Here is a 21,966-nt window from a genome sequence, read left to right on the forward strand (position 1 = left end):
ATATATTTTATATGTCAAGTGCCATTTTAATTCAGGATGTATTTTTTATGTATATTTTTTTAATATTTATATGCCATCTTAATTAAATTTAAGATATATTTTTTATGTATATTTCACATGTCTAAGTGCCATCTTAATTGAAGATGTATTTTTTATGTATATTTTTTGTATATTTTATATGTGTTAATTCAATGTATATTTTTTATATATACATTTTGTGTCTATGTTAACATATATTATTATCGAAATAAGATCTTTATGTTAAGAAAGGAAGAAAGAAGGAAGAGAAAAATTTAAGAAAGATAATTAAAAAGAAAACGAATGGAACAAATTTAGAAAATATATTGGCTTCAGCATAAAACAAAATTAAGAAGACTAATAAAAAGAAGGAAAGCTAATAGATAAAGAGAGAAAAAAATGTATTTGTACAAAGAATTATTGACTTTTCATTCAAAATTGCTTATGTTTAGGGATTAATAATTAATATTCCTATTTTAATGGAATTGTGTGCTACAAATATAAATATTTTTCTGCCACAACTGTGATATTGAGTTTCATGCTAAGAATTTATTATTATTTTTTTAAACTGTGACAGTTATTTAAAGTTCCGTAATAATTTGGCTCATAAGCAGAAGTAAAGTTGATCTATAGTTGTGTTTGGTACACTCATAATGTGATGAAAGGGGTTGTTTGGTTCGGAGCAAGGATATTCCAGAACAATAATCCAGTAATTTTAGTATAAAATTTTGTAGCGATTAATACTAATAACCAAACACATGAATATAATCTCAAGTTTTTTACCGAAGTTAATGTACTAATTACGGTAACCAAACGACTCCTAATTTATCTCCTTCTCGACTTCATTTAGTGGAGGGAATGAAAAATATAAAGTCTCAATTTATACTATCCTATTTCCTTTTAAGTTCCTTAAATAAATGATTCTTTTCTACGTTTAGAAGTAATTTAGTTTAACTTATATGGTATGAATAGGCATTAAAAAATTATGCTTAATCTCACATCCGTGTCCAGAATTTTCTTTTTGGCGAGGCAGCTATATATGGTGTGAGAAGTAGGATTATTATTCCTAATTTTAGTTGTTATATCATGTGAGCACCATCCACTTCCAATCAAGAGGTAGGGAGTTCTTGGAGGAGGGAGCCGAGAGTGTATCGGAAACAGTCTCTCTACCCCAGGGTAGAGGTAAGGTCTGCGTACACACTACCCTCCTCAGATCCCACTAGTGAGATTATACTGGGTTGTTGTTGTTATATATTATGATTTATAATGTACGAATATTATCCAAAACCCAAGTAACAAATACTTTTAAATCTATTATCACATTTTCGTAAGATCCTTGTAAAATTTGCAATTGTATCAATTTCTTAACTAAAAACTAGTCATTACCTTTCGCTATTCATTAATACTGAACACTTTCTTATATTTTAAACTTGTAGTTAAGCAATTCTAGACATGAATTCTTTGTTGTTCCAGAAATCCGTTTGGACCGGGTAAAAAGAAAAGGGCAACCCGTGCACTAAGCTTTCACTGTGCGCGGGGTTCGGGGAAGGGCAGAGCACAAGGGTCTATTGTACGCAGCCTTACCTTACATTTCTGCAAGAGGCTGTTTCCACGGCTCGAACTCTTGACCTTCTGGTCACATGGCAGCAACGTTACCAGTTACGCCAAGGCTCCCCTTCTTTTGGACCAAGTAAATTGAAAGCTTTAACATATATCATAACATTAATTAATCAGAATTAACCATACCATTACATGAAAAGTACATCAACTGAAGTGTGAAGAATCAGAAATACAGAAAACCAAACATAGTAAATAAGTCCCTTTTCTTGGAACAAACACTTTTTAAGGGGTGATGTAAACAGTGAAGTGAGTAATAGTTTCAACACCATCAGTTGTATGTTGATCCACATGAGGCAGAGTCTCAATTGTAGCATACCCTTTAGCATTCTCATACTTTCCAGTGCCTCCAATAATAGCAATGTGAGAAATTGGCGTCGCGGTCCTGTGAATTCCAAAGAAACTAATTGTATCATCCACTTCATGTTCATGTTGTCCATGGAACAATGTTGTTAAAGCTAAAGTATGACTCGTCCCATCCGAAGAACTCGTCAAGTAAAATCCTTGTGCTCTACCAAGAATTGCTGATCCCAATTCATGTCCCTCAGTTATTTCATTGTCTACCACAGTAATTGATCCGAACATGAGCTGTTGAAGGGATAGGCCAGCAGGGAGTTGCCCGGCTGTGACAAAAGGTTGGTTGTCCTCGCTGTTGACAATGTTGTTGTTGCCCGTGTTTTGGAGGACAGTGTTGGATTGTTGTTGTCCATTGAGACCTACTAGGAAAGGGTAATTGTTGTTGTTGACGACGTTGTTAATGTTGTTGAGGGGAACACCACCGTCGATTGGGAAGACACGGTTGTTAGCTTTTGAGAAAGGTAAATTGTTGGCATCCGTGTTGGCTACAATTCCAGTGACCACTCTTCCTGACGGGTGTGTACCGCCAAGTATGTCATGCATGAAAAAGGAGAACGTTGAGTGGCCCTCTGGAATAGGATCTGCCACTGTGGCACCAGACGTAGCAGCGGCTTCTGGTGCCACATTGGTAACAGGAGCTGCTCCACTGTTTGTTGTTGCGTCAGCAACATGAGCCACTGGAGCAGCAGGGGAAATGACAGGAGCTGTATCAGGCTCGGGTTCGGATGGAAAATCAGCTGAAGGAGCCACATTGGTTGCAGGAATAGAAGAATCATCATCCTCTATAGGTTCCGCGTTCGAATCAGGAGCAGTGACTGTGGCTGGGAAGTGGCCACTTGGCAATGTGGTGGCCGGGGCCACCACAGGAGCCACAACAGGTTCATCTGAGCTCACTTCATCAAGGATTCTTGCTGAAGTAGCAATGTCAAACAAGAGGGTTAATAGCAAAATGCAGAAGGTGGCTTGGAATGTTTTAGAGCAGAATTGGGAAAATTTGACCATTTTTTGTTTGTGAATGATGCTATATGATATATAATTGATGAGAAGAAGCAAATGAAGAACTGAGCAGATGCTTGTTGGTGATGAATGAGTATAGGCTAACTGTGTATAAATAGTTTGGTTACAAGCTACCTATTAAGTGGAGCTGATGAAATGGTTTAGGTAAAGTGTTTAGTTGCAATAACAAAATCCATAGAAAAAGTTAGGCATTAGTTTTGTTGAACCTACTCTGTAATGTATTTAGTTAATCATTTGGGCAGTAGTAGTACATTATCATAAGGAATGCTAGTGAAGAAGGGACTCTGGCCCGAAAATATTTGTTCACATCATGTGCTTATATCAAACCATATTAGTTATTATGGTTAAGCATATAATCACTAGTTTAATGTAAATATCATATGTGTATAAGTATTTTCGCTCTAGCAATCCAGAGATTGGATAGCTATTGTTTTTTCCTTTCTATATTTTAGTTTGCTTGAGAACTAAGTTAAAAATGGGAAAAGATGCAGTACTATTTGGTATGAGTTGGAGTGGTTAATGGCTTAATGTAGTGGTTTACTTTTGGACTTAACAAATCCACACAATCTTATACTGCGTTAATGTCAAAGGGTATGGCCCCTCAAACCTGGCCTGAGGATTTGCAAAAGAAAAAGAAACAGAGGATATTAGACAACCATTTGTATGCCATAATAGCTCATTAAAATAATACTAATATAAAAAAATTAATTGCATACTTGAATTTCACCAATTGTTGCATTTTTTTTACCGGAGCGGAGCTAGAGTTTGAGCTATCGATTTGAATGAACCCAATAGCTTCTGCTTAAATCTTATTTTATATTATAAATTTTTTTATATATATATAAAATATTTAATTATAAACTCAGTAACTAAGACGATTTACGAGTTCAATGATAAATTCAGACTCATAAAAGAATGTCATTGAATTCAAAAAAGAAATTGTCACAAGACCGACAACTAAAATTTATAGCGTGTTTGGCCAATCTGGAAAAAATAAGCTTATTTTGAGAAGTATTTTTTTCAAAAGTGTTTTTAAAAAAAGTACTTTTGGAGAAAAGCAGTTTGTGTTTGGTTAATCAATTTGAAAAGTACTTTTAAACAATAATTTGTGTTTAGTCAAGCTTTTCAAAAAATGCTTTTATGTGTCAAATTACAAATAAGAACATGAAAAGATTTGTTTAATAGTTAATATTATATAAGTAGATAAATAATTATAATTTTTTATTATTAAAGATAATAATTAAATTTTTTATTTTATTTAAGTAAAATATAAAAATAAAGTTGAAAAGTACTTTATTCTTTCAAGATAATTTAAATATATCAAAAATCATCTAATAAATATGAAAGTTCATCCCCAAAAGTCATTTTATATTACTTAATAGTTTAAACTAAGTAAGGTTATTTTGGTATATATAATATTTTGCAAAGGGTATTTTTGGTAAGAAAAAAAGTCGAAACTGCTTCTGCTTTTGCTTCTGGAGAGAAGTTACTTTTTTCTGCTTCTGCTTTTAGCCAAAAAAAAAAAAAGCTTGGCCAAACATCTCAAATTGAGGAAAAAAATATTTTAAAAAAAAGAAGCACTTTTGGCCTGTTGAGAAGTTTGGCCAAACAGGCTATTAAACTCGCGACGAGATTGGAGGGTAGCTGGCATAGTGCGAGCCCGGCCCTTCATCCTTCATCGTATGGTGAGGGATCCAATGTACTCCATCCGTTTCAATTTATGTGAACATATTTTCTTTTTAGTCTGTGCCAAAAAGAATGATCTCTTTCCATATTTGGAAACAATTTACCTTTATGCAATGATTTATAGTCACACAAAATATATGTGCCTCATTTTACACCACAAGTTCAAAAGTCTTCTATCTTTTTTTAAACTTCATATCGAGTCAAATGGGTCCACATAAATTGAAACGAAGAGAGTAATATTTTCTTGCCTTTCCTACTAACAATAATAAATATTTATCAAAAATACTTTATCGTAATACGTTGTAATGGACCTTAGGAATCAATTTTTTTTCTCCAAAGACAAGAAATAAACTATGGGGAGGGGAAAAAAAGAGAAGAGCAAAAGGTGATTATGAACAGCAAAAAAGAAAATGGAAGAAAAACAAAAAATAAAACAGTGAAATCATTTCCTTTGATATCTCGCACGAACCGCCTCTACAGACCGACCGGTCCGAAATTAAACCGTAGCTCCATCTTTCACTATACTCTCGTCTAGGGTTTAAACCCAAATTTCATTTCTGAATCTAACTTCTCCTTTCTTCTTCCTCTCAAAACCCTAAACCTCACTCCACTTCACTGCTATTCTCAGTTTTAAACTAGGGTTTTAGCAGTACACCAACTGCTACTCCCAAAATGTATCTCTACAGTCTCACTCTCCAAAAACCCACCGGCATACTCTGCGCCATCAACGGCAGCTTTTCCGGTGGCAAAGTACAAGAAATCGCCGTCGCCCGGGGCAAAGTCCTTGACCTCATCCGCCCCGACGATAACGGTAAGCTCCAAACCTTATTATCCGTCGAAATCTTCGGCGCTATACGCTCCTTAGCTCAATTTCGGTTAACCGGTGCACAAAAAGATTATATCGTAGTCGGGTCGGATTCGGGTCGTATAGTGATACTAGAGTATAATAAAGAGAAGAATGTTTTCGATAAAATTCATCAGGAGACTTTTGGTAAGTCGGGTTGTAGACGGATAGTTCCGGGTCAGTATTTGGGTATTGACCCGAAAGGTAGGGCTGTTATGATTGGTGCTTGTGAGAAACAGAAGCTTGTGTATGTTTTGAATAGGGATACTGCTGCTAGGTTAACTATTTCATCGCCTTTAGAAGCTCATAAGAGCCACACAATTACGTTCTCGATTTGTGGGGTTGATTGTGGATTTGATAACCCGATATTTGCTGCGATCGAGTTGGATTACGCGGAGGCGGATCAGGATCCTACTGGCCAGGCTGCAAATGAGGCTCAGAAGCATTTGACATTTTATGAATTAGATTTAGGGCTTAATCACGTTTCCAGGAAGTGGAGTGAACAGGTCGATAATGGTGCTAATTTGCTCGTGACTGTTCCTGGTGGTGGGGATGGTCCGAGTGGTGTGCTTGTTTGCGCGGAGAATTTCGTGATATATAAGAATCAGGGACACCCTGATGTTAGGGCTGTTATTCCCAGGAGGGTGGATTTGCCAGCGGAACGTGGGGTTTTGATTGTTTCAGCTGCTATGCATAAGCAGAAGTCGATGTTCTTCTTTCTTTTGCAAACTGAATATGGAGATATCTTTAAGGTGACATTGGATCACGACAATGACAGGGTTAAGGAGTTAAAGATCAAGTATTTTGATACAATTCCAGTCAGTTCTTCGCTGTGTGTCTTGAAGTCAGGGTTCCTGTTTACTGCGTCAGAGTTTGGGAATCATGCATTGTATCAGTTTCAGGCGATAGGAGATGATCCTGATATCGAAGCTTCATCATCAACGTTAATGGAAACTGAAGAAGGATTTCAGCCTGTATTTTTCCAGCCAAGAAAGCTAAAGAATCTTGTTAGGATCGATCAGATTGAGAGCTTGATGCCAATCATGGACATGAAAATAGTAAATCTTTTTGAGGAAGAAACTCCACAAATATTTTCACTGTGTGGGAGGGGTCCTCGGTCCTCGTTGCGCATACTTAGGCCAGGTTTAGCTGTTAGTGAAATGGCTGTGTCACAGCTTCCTGGTGTTCCTAGTGCTGTCTGGACTGTGAAAAAGAATGTCAATGATGAGTTTGATGCGTACATTGTTGTCTCTTTTGCAAATGCAACTCTCGTGCTTTCTATTGGTGAGACAGTTGAAGAAGTTAGCGACAGTGGGTTTCTTGATACTACTCCATCTCTTGCTGTTTCATTGATTGGTGATGATTCGTTGATGCAAGTTCATCCCAGTGGAATAAGGCATATTAGAGAAGATGGCCGTATTAATGAATGGAGAACTCCTGGAAAGAGAACTATTGTCAAGGTTGGATCTAATAGGCTTCAAGTGGTAATTGCACTAAGTGGAGGGGAGCTTATATATTTTGAAGTGGATATGACTGGCCAGCTGATGGAAGTCGAGAAGCATGAGATGTCAGGTGATGTAGCTTGTCTGGACATTGCCCCTGTTCCTGAGGGAAGACAAAGGTCCCGTTTCCTTGCAGTTGGATCATATGATAACACTATTCGTATCTTGTCATTGGATCCTGATGACTGTATGCAGGTTCTGAGTCTGCAAAGTGTATCTTCACCGCCAGAGTCTCTCCTTTTTCTTGAAGTTCAGGCCTCTATTGGTGGAGAAGATGGTGCTGATCACCCTGCCAGCCTTTTTCTTAATGCTGGTTTACAAAATGGGGTTTTATTCAGGACTGTGGTGGATATGATAACTGGGCAGCTTTCAGATGCACGTTCACGTTTCTTGGGGCTTAGAGCCCCTAAGCTCTTTTCCATTGTTGTGAGAGGACGGCGTGCTATGCTCTGCTTGTCAAGTAGACCGTGGCTAGGTTATATACACCAAGGGCATTTTCTTTTGACGCCTTTATCATATGAGACTCTTGAATTTGCAGCCTCATTTTCATCAGATCAATGTGCAGAAGGTGTAGTAGCGGTTGCTGGGGATGCGTTGAGGGTCTTCACGATAGAGAGATTGGGCGAGACTTTCAATGAAACAGCTATACCTTTAAGGTATACACCAAGAAGGTTTGTTCTTCAACCTAAACGGAAGATGGTGATAATGATAGAGAGTGACCAGGGAGCATACACTGCAGAAGAGCGTGAAGCTGCCAAAAAGGAGTGCTTTGAGACAGCTGGGAATGGTGAAAATGGAAATGCAGAACAAGTGGAGAATGGTGAAGATGATGATGGTAATGATCCACTATCTGATGAACAATATGGTTATCCCAAGTCGGAGTCGGGAAGGTGGGTTTCTTGCATCAGAGTCCTTGACCCAAGGTCAACACAAACCACTTGTCTGCTAGAGCTTCAGGATAATGAAGCTGCGTTTAGCATATGCACTGTTAATTTCCATGACAAGGAGCATGGAGCTTTGTTAGCTGTTGGTACTGCCAAGGGCCTTCAGTTTTGGCCCAAAAAATCGTTTGAAGCAGCATACATTCATATTTACAAATTTAAAGAAGATGGGAAGGTCCTTGAGCTTTTGCACAAGACACAGGTAGATGGTGTGCCTCTTGCATTATGTCAGTTCCAAGGAAGACTACTGGCTGGTGTGGGGTCTGTCCTTAGGTTGTATGATTTGGGGAAGAAAAGACTGCTCAGAAAATGTGAGAACAAGCTTTTCCCCAACTCAATCACATCTATCCATACCTATCGTGATCGGATTTATGTTGGTGACATGCAAGAGGTATGATCATTATAAAATATTCTGTGTTAAACATAAGAGGAAGTATTGAATTAATTTACATTCTCTTGGATAATATTTGTTCGATGTAAATTGTGATAGAGAAGGTGTGTTCTGCGTTCTAGTCTAAAGACATAATTTGAATCTAATGACTGGGGGTTTAAAATTAAAAAAAATCTCTAATGACTAGGCATCGAGAATTGAGCTATTGTGATATTATGCCTGTGAAAGTTTTTTGAATGTGTATCAGGCGAAATTGAGGCAATAGAAATGGTTGGAGGAAATGTTGCGAAGTATGAAATGATATATTGTTTTTAATTCTCTGCATTAAATTGTTATAACCTCGTAAAACTAATTAAGCTCATAGATTCAGATAGCCTGAAACTAATATCCTTTTGCTAAGTCACTGAAGTTTTTTTAGTTATAAATTACAGTTGCCATATAGTTTGAAAGTTTTTTATTTCCCGTCCCAAAGTAGCACAATGAATCTCGGTTGCATGATTATATGTTGTTATCCAACATGATAATTACTTCCATAATTGCCTAAATTCTTTCTTCTGACTATACTAATTTACTACAGGGTGACTGAATTGGCCGTTTGAATCAATAGAATGTAGACTGATGGTTAGGTTAGATATTTTCTGACAGGAATTTCAGATTCTTATAAAATAGTCCTCTTTGATGTCATATTTTATGAAGTGTTGGTTTCTACCGATCTGCTCTAATTGTTCACTTCTTGCAGTCATTCCACTACTGTAAGTATAGACGTGACGAAAATCAACTATACATATTTGCTGATGACACGGTACCGAGATGGCTAACTGCAGCACAGCATGTAGATTTTGACACAGTGGCAGGAGCTGACAAGTTTGGGAATATCTACTTTGTGCGATTACCTCAGGACGTCTCAGATGAAATTGAAGAAGACCCTACTGGTGGAAAAATAAAATGGGAGCAGGGGAAGCTGAACGGAGCCCCAAACAAGGTTGAGGAGATAGTGCAGTTTCATGTTGGTGATGTGGTCTCTTGCTTACAAAGAGCATCACTTATTCCAGGAGGGGGCGAATGTGTAATTTACGGGACTGTGATGGGGAGCGTCGGGGCAATGCTTCCATTTACCTCGAGGGATGATGTTGACTTCTTCTCTCATTTGGAGATGCATTTGAGGCAGGAGTTCCCACCTTTATGTGGCAGGGATCACATGGCCTACAGATCTGCCTACTTCCCGGTTAAGGTAGGCTTGTACTGCTCAATCAGCTATTTCCTTAATGTTCCGCTGCGGAAAGTGGTATTTACTTAGTTTGACATCCTGATTGGTAGCAGAGATGCGCTAGTTGTAGCAAATGAATGTAAATAAACTTCCTCGGGAAGCTAAATTAACTCTGAACCGTCTGAAGTGAAACTAGGAATTTGTTATTAGCTACTTTACAAGACTTGGTTGGGTGGAAGCTTAACCTGATCTGCCCTATGTCCCAATTAAAATGTTTAACACATAAAATCTTTTACTTATTCCAGGAAAAAAGTTGGATCATTAAATTGTTGAGCAGTTTAGAACAGCAAACGTGCTTGTGCTATCATGGATTATAAGTAGTTGCATCCTTCATTGGCTATATCGTTTGACAATGAGCAATTTAGTGTGCCTGTGAGTGTTTTATGTTTTTCTTGATTTCACTATTTTGAAGTGCTGTACATGCTTGAACAAAAGGGAACTCTAAGTTGCCACAGGCTGTTTCTATGTCTACCAAGTTGATTTTATGCCTAGTCGTGTCTTTGAGTGCTAGAATGTGCAGTTTTAGCGAAACTGTTGCAAGTTTCAGGGCTGACATTAACTAGATTACATGGTACTATTAAGAGTGTATGCTCTTTTTATTTTGTATATTTAAGTCACCTTGATTATTCAATTCTTATCTCATGTTGATGATAACAGTGATATATTGGAACTATTTTGCAGGATGTGATAGATGGAGACTTGTGCGAACAGTTCCCAACCTTGCCTATGGATATGCAGCGCAAAATTGCAGATGAGTTGGACAGGACACCAGGCGAGATTTTGAAAAAGCTTGAAGAAATAAGAAACAAAATTATTTGAGAACATGTTTAGATCAAGGTAGATTCCCTTGTCTTCACATATAGCTTTTGCATGTTAGTCATAGTTGGTGTTTTTTCTGGATAACCGTTGTGTCCAGGTAAGTTTGCACTTACCTCGAGTAATCCATCATGTACTTTGTTACCTTCTATCAGCATAGGTGTTAAGTAATTTTTCCGAACAAGACTTAAGACAGATGAGAAGAATTCACTTGGTGTACTAGAATTTGGACCTTGTTTCGCAAGTTGTTGTTCCAACTATTCAACCGTTAGGGCACATCTTCAAGAGTTAGTCATAGTTGATATTGTCAATTGACTACTAAAGGAAACATAAGTTTGAAGAGGATTTGGTTTTCGAGGTTCCAATCTCAATTATAACACTTGGTGTGAGCTCATATGCTCTGACCTTGGTAAGCATGACTTTCTTGGCAACCTGTATTTGTTGGTTAAACAAGCTGTCCGGTAGATTGGTCGAGGTGCACAAGCTGGTCTAAAGAGAACAAAGGAGAGTTTAAGTTTAGAAGCTTTCTTCATATTATTTGTGGCTTGAAAATGGAATCAAGTTTGCCTTTTGTCGTCAATAAATTCAGTTGTGCTGTCAATCAGTCCTTGCTGTGCTCTAACAGTCCATCAATATGCCATTTGTTAAGAGATACTCAAACTCAAGCACTTTTGTGTGATAGAAAGCAGTGTCTTGTTTCTCTCCTTGGTACACCAAGATGCCATTTGTCTAGGGGCACAAAAACTTCTAGTTCTATGTGATAGCAGACTTTTTTTTTTGTTGGTTCACTCAAAATTGATTTTTTTATGACAAGGTGATGGTTTTAGTCTTAATCAATCCAAGCGAACAGTCATGTGGCGGCATAAGAGGGAGCATGCTGCAGAGAGCTATGGATGTTTAATTTGATTTGAGCTCTGTGGATGCAAGAGAATAGACCAGCATGCACTCCAAGCTGTGCTCACTATAGAAGTATTTGAAGAAAAGATGCGGATTGAATTATTGCTCAGTTTTTCTGTTGTAATTATGCTGTAGCGTAGCCTTAGTCATTTCAACTGATTTTGTAGCAAACTACTGTTAACTGAATTGTGTATTTCCAGTTTGTTTATGAGAAATGTAGTCGTGATGCAGAGATTGATTGACTTCCTTTAAATTTGTGGTGGACTCTTCTACTGAGTTGGATTTTCAGTCTCTTGGTTACATTATTATCCTTTCGTCTCTCTTAGGAATCATATGTACTACTCTGTATAGGATAAATAGCAGCGTCCAAAGAAGCCGTGCCATTACATCTCATTTTGTACACTTTGCCTAATTTTTTTGTTTGATTAATCATATGTAGACATATATTTAACGAAGTCAATTGACCTCCATTTCAGTTTATTTGATTACTGGCATACTGTTTCAAGATCTTGCATTGTTTCTTCCTCTATGACATATTGTGTTTGAGAAATCCCTTCTAAAAATTGAGTGTACTTTGTTCAGTGGCGGAGCCACCCTTATCCAAGGGGTGTATTTGCTAGAAAATTACTGTGTAGATAGGTACTACAACAACAACAACCCAGTATAATCCCACTAGTGGGGTCTGGGGAGTGTAATTTGTACGCAAACCTTACCCCTACCCTGGGGTAGAGAGGCTGTTTCCGATAAAAACTCGGCTCCCTTCCCTTCAAGGACTCCTCACCTTGCTCTTGGGGTGACTCGGCTCCCCACCCTCTTGGTTGGAAGTAGAGGGTGCTCACCACTAGAGCAACCCACTCTTGTCTTTTTGAGATATAAATATTGAATAGTGTAGATAGGTAAAATTTTATATTTACTTCTTTATATTTTGAATCCTCTTAGTGAAAATCTTGGTTCCGCCGCTAACACTGTTGCTATCATATTATACAGAAATGAAGAAACAATACACCACTTCTAGCATGAAAGATTTGAGCCTCTCCCTCTTTAACCACTCGACAGATCACAATATGTGAAGTTTGCAATTCAGCACTCTTTATAAAGAATTATGCTTCTCTTTTCTTTTACTTGTTTTACAGGTATCAAATACCACAGCCATCAACAAGATAGGAATATGCCTAACTACTGATCTTTGGTAAATTGTCATTTGCATGCTTTTGTTGTCTCTCCAGCCTTGAATTTCCCATACTGATTTTCTCATTGAGCCAACTGATAATGTCCGAAAACACGATGTTTCTGTTCTCAGGAAATTCACCATAGGAAAGGGAATGCCACATCCCAGGGTACAACTTGAAGCTCTTGTCGATGCTCGAGGCCTTTTCGTATAAAAGTTTACTCACAGATGGATCAGTAACTGTGTCCTCTCCTCCATGTACAATTAGAAATGGCAATGTAACTTCTTCAAGTCTTTGCTCCAAATCCATGCTAACAGTAAGTAGTTGGTACCCGGTTTGTAGGCGAGGTCGTCCCTTGTAGCAATAGGGATTGTTTCTGATCTGCATTTTATCAAAATCCATAGTTAAGGCAAACATAAAAATATAGAGCTTTTATATTTACAAAAGATTGGTCTATTAGTTAAAGTTAAGGAGATGGGAAGAAAATAAAGTTTGTCCCCAAGGTAAGTTACTCAGATCCTTCAAAAATGTCTCTGTGTTTGTGTTGGATCCTCCCAAAATTATTTATTTTGGAGGATCTGACAAAGGTGAGCCTTTTTTTTTTTTTTTTTTTTACGACCCGAGCAACATAGTCCCTAAGGCTTTGGTCTAGTGATAAGAGTACAACATTACATCACGGGTTCTAATCCCATTATTCATTGAGTTTCGAACTGTGTGCCACTGGTGCTCGGATTTATCAATTATGAAACAAAAGGAGGGGGTACCTCTTTTCTAACTTCAGGGTCTCTGAAGGCAGAATCAACAACATCTTGAGTAGGAATGAGTTTCCAGGTGGGGATAAAGTTGCAAAGTTTGGTCAAAACACTAATCACCATTGGATGTGGCCTCATATCATCCGCAATCTGCTTGAAAATTTGAAAGATCAATAACCACAACACACAAAATTCAAAGGAACAAACTAATTCGAAGATTGTGGACATTATCAAGCTTGTTTCCATAGAGTTAGTAAAGTGTCAAATTTAAAGCCAAAATATTAATATTGTTCCTAACAAAACCATCATAAAAAAGTTGAAATTGCAGTACTAATTTGTCGATGATGCAAATCCAATTTCGTTTTCAGAGTTAGTAAACTGTCGTATTTAAAAATCAGAATAGGCGTATTACTCCCAACAAAACCGTCACATAATTGAAGTTTTAGTACTAATTTGATAATTATATATATCAAGATGTTTTCATAGTCAAATTAGTATATCAAGTTGTTTTCATAGTCAGTAAAGTGTCACATTAAAACCAGATTTGTCATATTTACTCCTAATAAAACCGTCTAATGGCTGCAACATCATCCACGTGCATGGTTCATATTCTAGCCAAATATTCTTAATTTTTATCTTCTCTTTCGTATTTTAATAACTCTATCTCAAAAGCGAAACCAAAAAATTCTAATTAGATGATTTAAAAAATACTACATCAAAAGAAAATTTTATCCAAAGAGGATTCAATAAGTTATATATACATAAAAGTTTTTTAACCTATATATACAGTATAATTTTCTGACAAGGAGATTCAATTGAACCCCTTCGCTTTAATCTCCTCAAATAAATGAGAAAAAACGAAGCAAAAAAGCGTCTAATAACGACAACAATTACTACTACTATACTTTAACCTCAATTAAGCTGGAATCGATTCTATAAATTCCAAATTTTCATGTTATTTTATTTAAGTTCATCTAAAATATTATATATAAAAATAAATATATTAATTACAAACCACTTTTTCCATGTTACTATGACCATTTCTTAGCAAGGGACCAAATAGAAAGGACTTTTAATCATTAAATTAAATATTAATCAAATGTGCCAAGGCAGTAAGACAATTTGCTTTCCAGTTAACCAAAACTCCTCGCACGTTCTATCAAGTTACAAATTTGGTCAAACACAACCCCACCAAATTAAAAATATTTCTTGTATTAAATAAAAAATACAAGTTGGAATAAAAATGGAATACCCCTTCTCCACTTCTTTGCTGGGGACTTTTTCTTTTTTGGGTATAATATAGTCTTATTTATACAGTCAAACCTCTCTAAAATACTCTTATTTATTTCGATATTTTTTTGCTGCCATAGTGAAATGTTGTTATAGATGACATATATTATAACATACTATAAAAATTGGTTCCAAATTTTTTTTGGCTTTTATACTGAATGACTGTTATATAGGGATGATGTTATAGAAATGTCTGACTATATAAAATTATTGTCCCGCTAACAACAACTACTACAACAACAACATACTCAATATATTTCCTCCCCTTCTTACGTGGGGTCTAGAGAGTATAGTGTGTATGCAAAACTTATCCTTATTTTGTGTAAGTAGAGAGGACCCTAAGTTCAAACAAGCACAATCACAGCAATTAAGGGGGGAAGAAGATTTTTTTTTTAACTCTGTGACTTGGATTACCTCTAATTAAAAGTGAAAAGATCGGATATGGATAGAAAAAAAACTGAAATTTGATAAGTTTAATTTTGCACACGTACCTTACACATTGGAGCAATTAAAACAGCACCATCCCAAAAGTCAGATTTCTTTCTATGTAAAAGTAGAGCCACAGCTCCTCCCATTGATTCTCCCATCAATATTCTCATCTTCTTCTTATTTTCTTTCCTTTCTGCATTTATCACCAATAAAATAAAACAAGAATAAGTCAACCCCCACAAAATTATCAGAAAATCCCAAGAAAATAGGAAACAAACATAAACATGTCCCATTCATTGAATGGGGTTTTAGCTCTGACTCAAATTTCGCTTCTCTATCGTTCTTCACTTAAATACTAAACTTTATCTGGGGTAGGATTAGAACTCGTGACATACACTAACCTCACACATTAACGTACTACTCTCTTACCACCAAACCAAAGTCTTGAGGCCTTTTTCTTTAATGAAATTTAATATTCTTTTTGATACTGAATCGATGGTCTATCGGAAATATCTCTCTACCTTGGGGTAAGGTCAGGTCTGTATACATAATACTTTTCTTAGATTTCATTTGTGGGATTACACTGAATTTGACGTTGTTATTACAACAACAACAACAACAAGCCTAGTAAAATACCGCAAGTGAAGTCTGGGGAGGATAAAATGTACGCAGACGTTACCCCTACCTAATATAGATAGAGAGTTTGTTTTCGAAAGACCCTCGTCTCAAAGGAAGTGAAAATGAAGCAATAAACAGACAGAAATAACAACCAAATAATTAGACATTTTGGTATAATGGAAAAGGCAGAGGAAAATAAATAAGATGAAATAAATACCAGAAATTTTAGAATAATGATCAGAGCAATCATCAACAACAGCATCAAAACTGGAAACAAAGCCTTGAAGTCCAGCTGATTTTCCATGGCCTTCATAATCCATTCCATAAACTCCAAATCCTGCTTTAGCCAGTCTAATTCCAGTATCTATTTTTTTTTAAAAAAATTACACATAATAAAATATTAGTTTAAGTAATCCAGATTAATAATTTGCATAATTCAATTTAAAAAAGAAATAAAAAAAATTACCTTTCATTGAGATACTGCACTCCATAGCATATCCATGGCAGAGGAAAATCAAAGCTTTTGGTTCACAATCTATAGGCAGCCAACTACATGTAAATAGTTTCATTCCTCTAGAATTCAATATATATACCTGTAAATTAACAACCCAAAAAAATTAGAACTTAAATCAGAAAAATCATACAAAAAGTAAAAATAACGATTTTAAAAATAAAAAAAATCTTGGCTTACCTCTTCATATCTAACACCATCATATTCATTAGCCTGTTATAAAAAACAATGAAAAAAACACAGAGATTAAAATTCAATGATAAAATAAAATAGAAAAAAATAGATTAAAGTGAAGAAAAGAAAAAACTCACCATGATAAGAGTGTATCAGAAAAAAGAAGCAAAAGGAAGAAGAATGAATATGTTATTATTTGTAAAACGAATATTTGGAAATAAATTTAATTTAGTGGGATATATATATTTGAAAAGATAATAAGAGTAGAAGGAATGTCAAGAATACGAGAAGGAGAATGAATTGGAGTTTAGTAGTATGAGAAAAATAGAAAGGAGATTATGAGGTATTTATAATATATGGTTTCTAAGGAATATGAGAAGCCTTGTCAGCATAGAACTGCGACGCCAAATTGGATTGGATTGGATTGTTATTTGTAGGGTACACTCTGTCTTTGCTTTAGTTTGAGTTTTATTGGGCTGTGCTTTTTTAAAGTATTTCAATTTTATATTTTTTGGAATTAGGTTATGTTTACCTTTTTTTAAGCATCCACAAAGAGTTCAAAAGTTATAATCTTAGACGAAATTCATGAATTTTTACATTTACTAATACTATATTTTAGCAAATAATTTGTCGTATTTTTCAAGTTAATAATCTTAAAATTGTTGGAGAAGCGGCTCTTTATCAAAATCTATAATTATGATATCTAAGTATCATCCAAAAATTAACCGATGATTATATGAGTCATTTAATTTAATTACATAATTTTTTTATTACTGAACATATAAGACAACAATTATGCTTTTATTAAAAAGATCATTTTTTATATGATATTCTCTAATAATATACGTTGTATCACGCGAGTATTAATATTATTACTATTTATATTAAAACTAGAGATAAGGCCATATATGGTAGGGTAGTTATTTTAGCGAGAATAGTGAGGAGAAATCTTAGGTGGTTCTTCTTGCACTTGCATCGATTTGGTACGAAAATATATGCTAAAATTTTGCAAGGACTTTTGAAGAAAAGGCCTATTTTTTCATTTTTTTGTTTTTTGAAGAGTATAAGAAAGAAACGAAAGGCGCCAAAATAGCCAACAATCTTTATCTCGCTCCCACAATTACTATTTCACCAATAGCCAACAATTTGACGTTAAAATGTCAAATGGTTAAAAAAAAAAAAAAAAAGAAGGTAAAACCTTATTTGTACCGACATTCACATCGAATTAATAGATATATGATATATGTTTGCATATAGATATTTTTTACTTAATCATAATTAATTAATATGTATTAATCTCATAAAATCATATAACCACATTAATTTATATGATTTGATATAAACACTACAATGTGAGTAAGATTTTTGAAAATGATATGCTGATAATTTATTTTAAAGCTTTTAAAGCAAGCATAATTATGATTTACTAAGACTTCCAATCTAGTGATTCTGAATTAGTTTCGATTCTCATTGTTCTCTTCCCCAGCTTCCCTCATTCCTCTTGTAATAGATTTTGTTTTTTTAATTGAAATAAATAATTAAGAATGCATTAATCTAAATACACTTAGATCTTCGATCTAATTATAGTGACTTGTTATATACTAATATCTAGCTTATATTAATCTATCTGATCAGGTCACCGACAGTTACGTTTTAAAAGGTCAACTATATATTTTGGAGATTGAATCCCTAGTGATTCTTCTTGATTTTTTCAGTAAAAATTTATGTCCATATTTTTTTATTTAGTTATCTTATTTTTTTGGTGGTAATTAGTCAATGAGTGGACATTTTGTATGTCGTAAGCATCCACCAAAGTTGCAAATTTTTGAGACAATATCTTTATTCCTTTTTTTTTTTTTGTTTTCCACCTAGTGTTGATATCCGTTTTGAGGCTCGATTAATTCAGATTCGTGCCGCATAAGGTCATTAAAGAGGGAAATACTCCCGATCAGAATTTTTTCTATTCTCTTGAATTCGAGATATCTGGTTAAGTATGGAAGGATCTTATATCCATCCCGACCATATCCCTTGATCGTGGTGGTATCTTTAATCAACATTAGCATAAATCAGCAATAAACCTTGAATCTGCGACTTGCAAACTTGTTTTAAAATATGAAAGTGTTAGACTTTAGAAAACGGTGATTATTTATTTAAAACTTGTACTAATCAGTCTTAAGACACGGTTTTGTACATGTGTATATATTCGTTTTACCATATTTTTGGTGTTCATTAGTCTGGTAATGATTTAAATATATTTATACAATCAAATTATTTTAAAACCAATTAGAGATAAGTGTTTACATTAAGTATAAGTTGGTAACGTAAAAAGAGGACGAATAACCTGTTGGAATTAGTCAAAAAGTCAAGTTACGTCGACCAAGAATTTTTTTTTTTACAATAAGTAAATAGAACTTAAAATTTATTTTATGCAAAACTCCTTTTCTTGTCCTTTATATTTATCGGACCAAATATCTGGACGGTGTGTGGCTTGGATAGGGAATTATGCTTTAAGTTCATAATTATTGATTTGCATCAACTTTTGTTATTTGCATTTATTCTATATTTTTCATCACATGATTCATGAGTTTAATTAATCAATGTTCAAAAAATTAATAGTACAAAAAAGACAATAGAAATGTTAAAATCATTTTTCATGTGTCTACTTGGGCTCATTAGAATTTTGTCAATCTTTGGAAAGCCTTTAATTTGTGTGCAGATAATTTTGGAAGGACAAAATTAAAGACGGCCATTTTGACTTGGCCTAAAAGTGTCTTTGGCATTTGTTCTTTCTTTTTTGTTCACATTGACACCACTTTTATTGTTCTTTAGTTCTTTAGCACAGTACATGCACAGTTCACACGTGATATTTGTACATCATGTCTTTTTATAATTTTAAAATTAAATAAATAATCTTTTTAGATTTTTTATGTGTAAAAAACAGATCTCTTATGTGTAAAAGTAAATCTCTCATGTATAAAAAGAAGGTAAGGTCATAAAACTAATGGAAGGGGGTGCCACTAGGGGTGTACAAACCGAATCGGAAAACCGCACCAAACCGAAAAGTCAAATCAAACCGATTAAAAAACTCGATTAGGTTTGGTTTAGTATTTAGTAAAAAAATTCGAACCAAACCGATATATATATATATATATATATATATACTCTTAAGGCTTTATATAGAATTTTCTTTAAAAAGAGGTCTAGAAATATTTGGAATTCTCTTATGGGATGTAATGTTTAATAGAATAGTGCTCCATTTTTATTAACTTTAAATAATGGCTTGTATGATCACTTTCTTATCAAGTGTTATTGAAATGCGTCAATCTCTTTGTTCTTCCATATTCATATGCCAAGATCTATTAAATTCGTATATCTTTTTCGAATTTGAAGTGATATTTCGATAATTTAAAATTAAATAAAACATAATTTAGGTATCATATTAATTTTTATGTTTAATTATTAAATTCGCTTAATCTTGATAGCGTACATCAAGGAAAAATTATGTGAGACGACAAAAAAATAACTATTATGTGTTATTAAGAAAATTCTCCCATAAAAATATTTTAATAGATCATATGTTTATTAATTTTTTTTATTTCTACTAATCATATATTTACTTATAAAAAATTTAACAAATTTAAGATTAAAATAATATTTATGTAATAAAAAAAATCTGAAAACCAAAAAAATCCGTACTAAATGTGCCCTCAGCCCGATGAATAGGAAATGAGTTTATACTTGAATTGAGGTGATGAGGTTAGAAAGAGGAACGTAAGGCTCCTATTGACTAAAGATTGAGTTCAAGTTTTATTGTCATTCATCAACAAATTCTCTCTACGTACTAGTGTCTAAAAAGAATTAGATTCACTCCTAAAAGAATGCATTCCATTCCAATAACTTGATCTTTTGGATGAGATAAGTTAATAAAATGTCATTTTTGGTCATAAATAACATTTCAATATTTACTTAAAGAAATATTAATTTGATTGTCATCCAGTATCTGTAGATATCGAACTTTAATATTTGAAATACTAGTGAAATATTCAAACTTTTGTTGGAGAAATATTTCAAGTTAAATGATAGTTTTCACTCATAAATCTTCAATTTTTTTTAAAAAAAAGTACAATGTATATTCAAATACTATTTCAACTTTCAAACACGCTTTTCCAATTTCAAAGTTTAAATAATCTTTCTTTTTCCAACTTCAAATTAAACATTATCCAAACGTCTAGCTATAGTTGTGTGTGAATGAAACCATTAGTTGTACCCCTTTAAAGCGGCAATCTTTAGAGTCAAGGATCAAAACCATCTTTTAATAATAATTAATAATCTTCAGAGTCATGCACCTAGTAGGTGACTATTTAATAAAAAGTACTCTTTTCATTCACTTTAATTAATTTTTTAGCTATTTTTATAATTTGTTTTTTAATATTAATTAATAATAAAATTGACCGTATTAACCTTAATTTGTTAATTTAAAATATAATAGATATTTTAAGACTCTTTATTTCAATGATAACTTTGGAAAAAAAGAAATTAATTCTTCTTAATATTTAAAAAAATCAAATATTGTGGACAATAAAAAAAGTCAATAAATTATTTAAAGTAAACCGGAGGGAGTATATCTTATTCCACAGTTATTGGATGGAGACTCTTCCCAAATTGGCGTCTGTGCTTAAAGATACTTTTTTTCCTTTTTATTATTTCTTTTCTTTGGAACAAGTTGGCCCTGAATACTGAAGCCTTAATTAAAATGAAAAAGTAAGAGGTCTTAAAGACACTGTAAAAAAATATATAAACATTATTAAATTGAATACAACAATAAAAACAGCTGTCTCAACTCAAACAAGTTGCGGATCGATCATATAAATCTTCACTGCTTCATTTAATTAGCTCAATCATGTCATTTTTGAAATTAAATGACTTAATATATATAATTTTCTATTTGTTACTAAAATGAGAACTGAAAAACAAATTAACTTTGTAAGTACATGTGTGTTCGAAATAATACATACTCCTATTTCTTTTGCAGAGAATAACAGTAATAAAGAAAAGTGGATTATTGAAAGTAGATTGTCCATAAACTTTAGAATTGAGAAAGTAATAATAATTTTTGAAATTACATGAAACTGCACTGTAATAGTTTTTCTTTATTAGACAACCGAAGTTTCTTTTCCAAAGTTTTGACTTTTAGTGGCCGTTTGGACATAAGAATTGTATAATTACAAAATAAGGGTAAAATATTTTTCAAGTGAAAATAGTATTTGAAATTTAGAATTGTGTTTGGATATGAATATAATTTTTAGTTGTTTTTGAAGTTTTGTGAGTAAATTGAGTGAAAATTTTGAAAAACAGCTTTTTGGAGTTTTTTAAATTTTTAAAAATTTTCAAAATGCATCTTCAAGTGAAAATTATAAATTTTATGAACAAACGGGCTATTAGACTCGGAAAGCACGTTCTCTAGAAGAAAGGATATTTTTGGCAGCGAATGGTCAATCAACGAGTCCTTGCATCAATTTCTTGACCTTTTCCTTTACATACATACATATCCATATAACAGATATTTCTCGTAAAAGTGTGAGCTTTTACAAAAAATTTAACACGCTGATAACAAAATAGACAAAAAAAATCTTGAAATTTTTTAACTCGATGAGCATATTACAATTTACA

At 33.9% G+C, this 21,966-nt stretch overlaps 3 protein-coding genes across 3 annotated transcripts; 1 reads left to right on the forward strand and 2 right to left on the reverse strand.

The window, feature by feature from the left end:
- Positions 1-1,728: 1,728 nt before the first annotated feature.
- On the reverse strand, positions 1,729-3,090 carry LOC107759892 (dirigent protein 24-like). Its single transcript, XM_016577896.2, has one exon. It carries the CDS (start codon positions 2,992-2,994, stop codon positions 1,861-1,863), a length of 1,134 nt encoding a protein of 377 aa, XP_016433382.1. The 5' UTR covers positions 2,995-3,090; the 3' UTR covers positions 1,729-1,860.
- Positions 3,091-5,153: 2,063 nt separating this feature from the next.
- On the forward strand, positions 5,154-11,638 carry LOC107780494 (spliceosome-associated protein 130 A). Its single transcript, XM_016601044.2, has 4 exons — positions 5,154-8,373; positions 9,113-9,604; positions 10,322-10,477; positions 11,271-11,638. Exons 1-3 carry the CDS (start codon positions 5,368-5,370, stop codon positions 10,457-10,459), a joined length of 3,636 nt encoding a protein of 1,211 aa, XP_016456530.2. The 5' UTR covers positions 5,154-5,367; the 3' UTR covers positions 10,460-10,477; positions 11,271-11,638.
- Positions 11,639-12,365: 727 nt separating this feature from the next.
- LOC107780491 (caffeoylshikimate esterase) lies at positions 12,366-16,613 on the reverse strand. The gene is made up of 7 exons (XM_016601040.2): positions 16,434-16,613; positions 16,303-16,335; positions 16,078-16,204; positions 15,829-15,975; positions 15,056-15,186; positions 13,287-13,424; positions 12,366-12,903 (listed from the first exon to the last, which is right to left on the reverse strand). The coding sequence occupies exons 1-7, from the start codon at positions 16,434-16,436 to the stop codon at positions 12,526-12,528; spliced, it is 957 nt and encodes a 318-aa protein (XP_016456526.1). The 5' UTR covers positions 16,437-16,613; the 3' UTR covers positions 12,366-12,525.
- Positions 16,614-21,966: the final 5,353 nt, after the last annotated feature.

The sequence above is a fragment of the Nicotiana tabacum genome, chromosome 23 (genome assembly GCF_000715075.1).
Source record: "Nicotiana tabacum cultivar K326 chromosome 23, ASM71507v2, whole genome shotgun sequence".
NCBI classification, from domain to species: Eukaryota; Viridiplantae; Streptophyta; class Magnoliopsida; order Solanales; family Solanaceae; genus Nicotiana; species Nicotiana tabacum.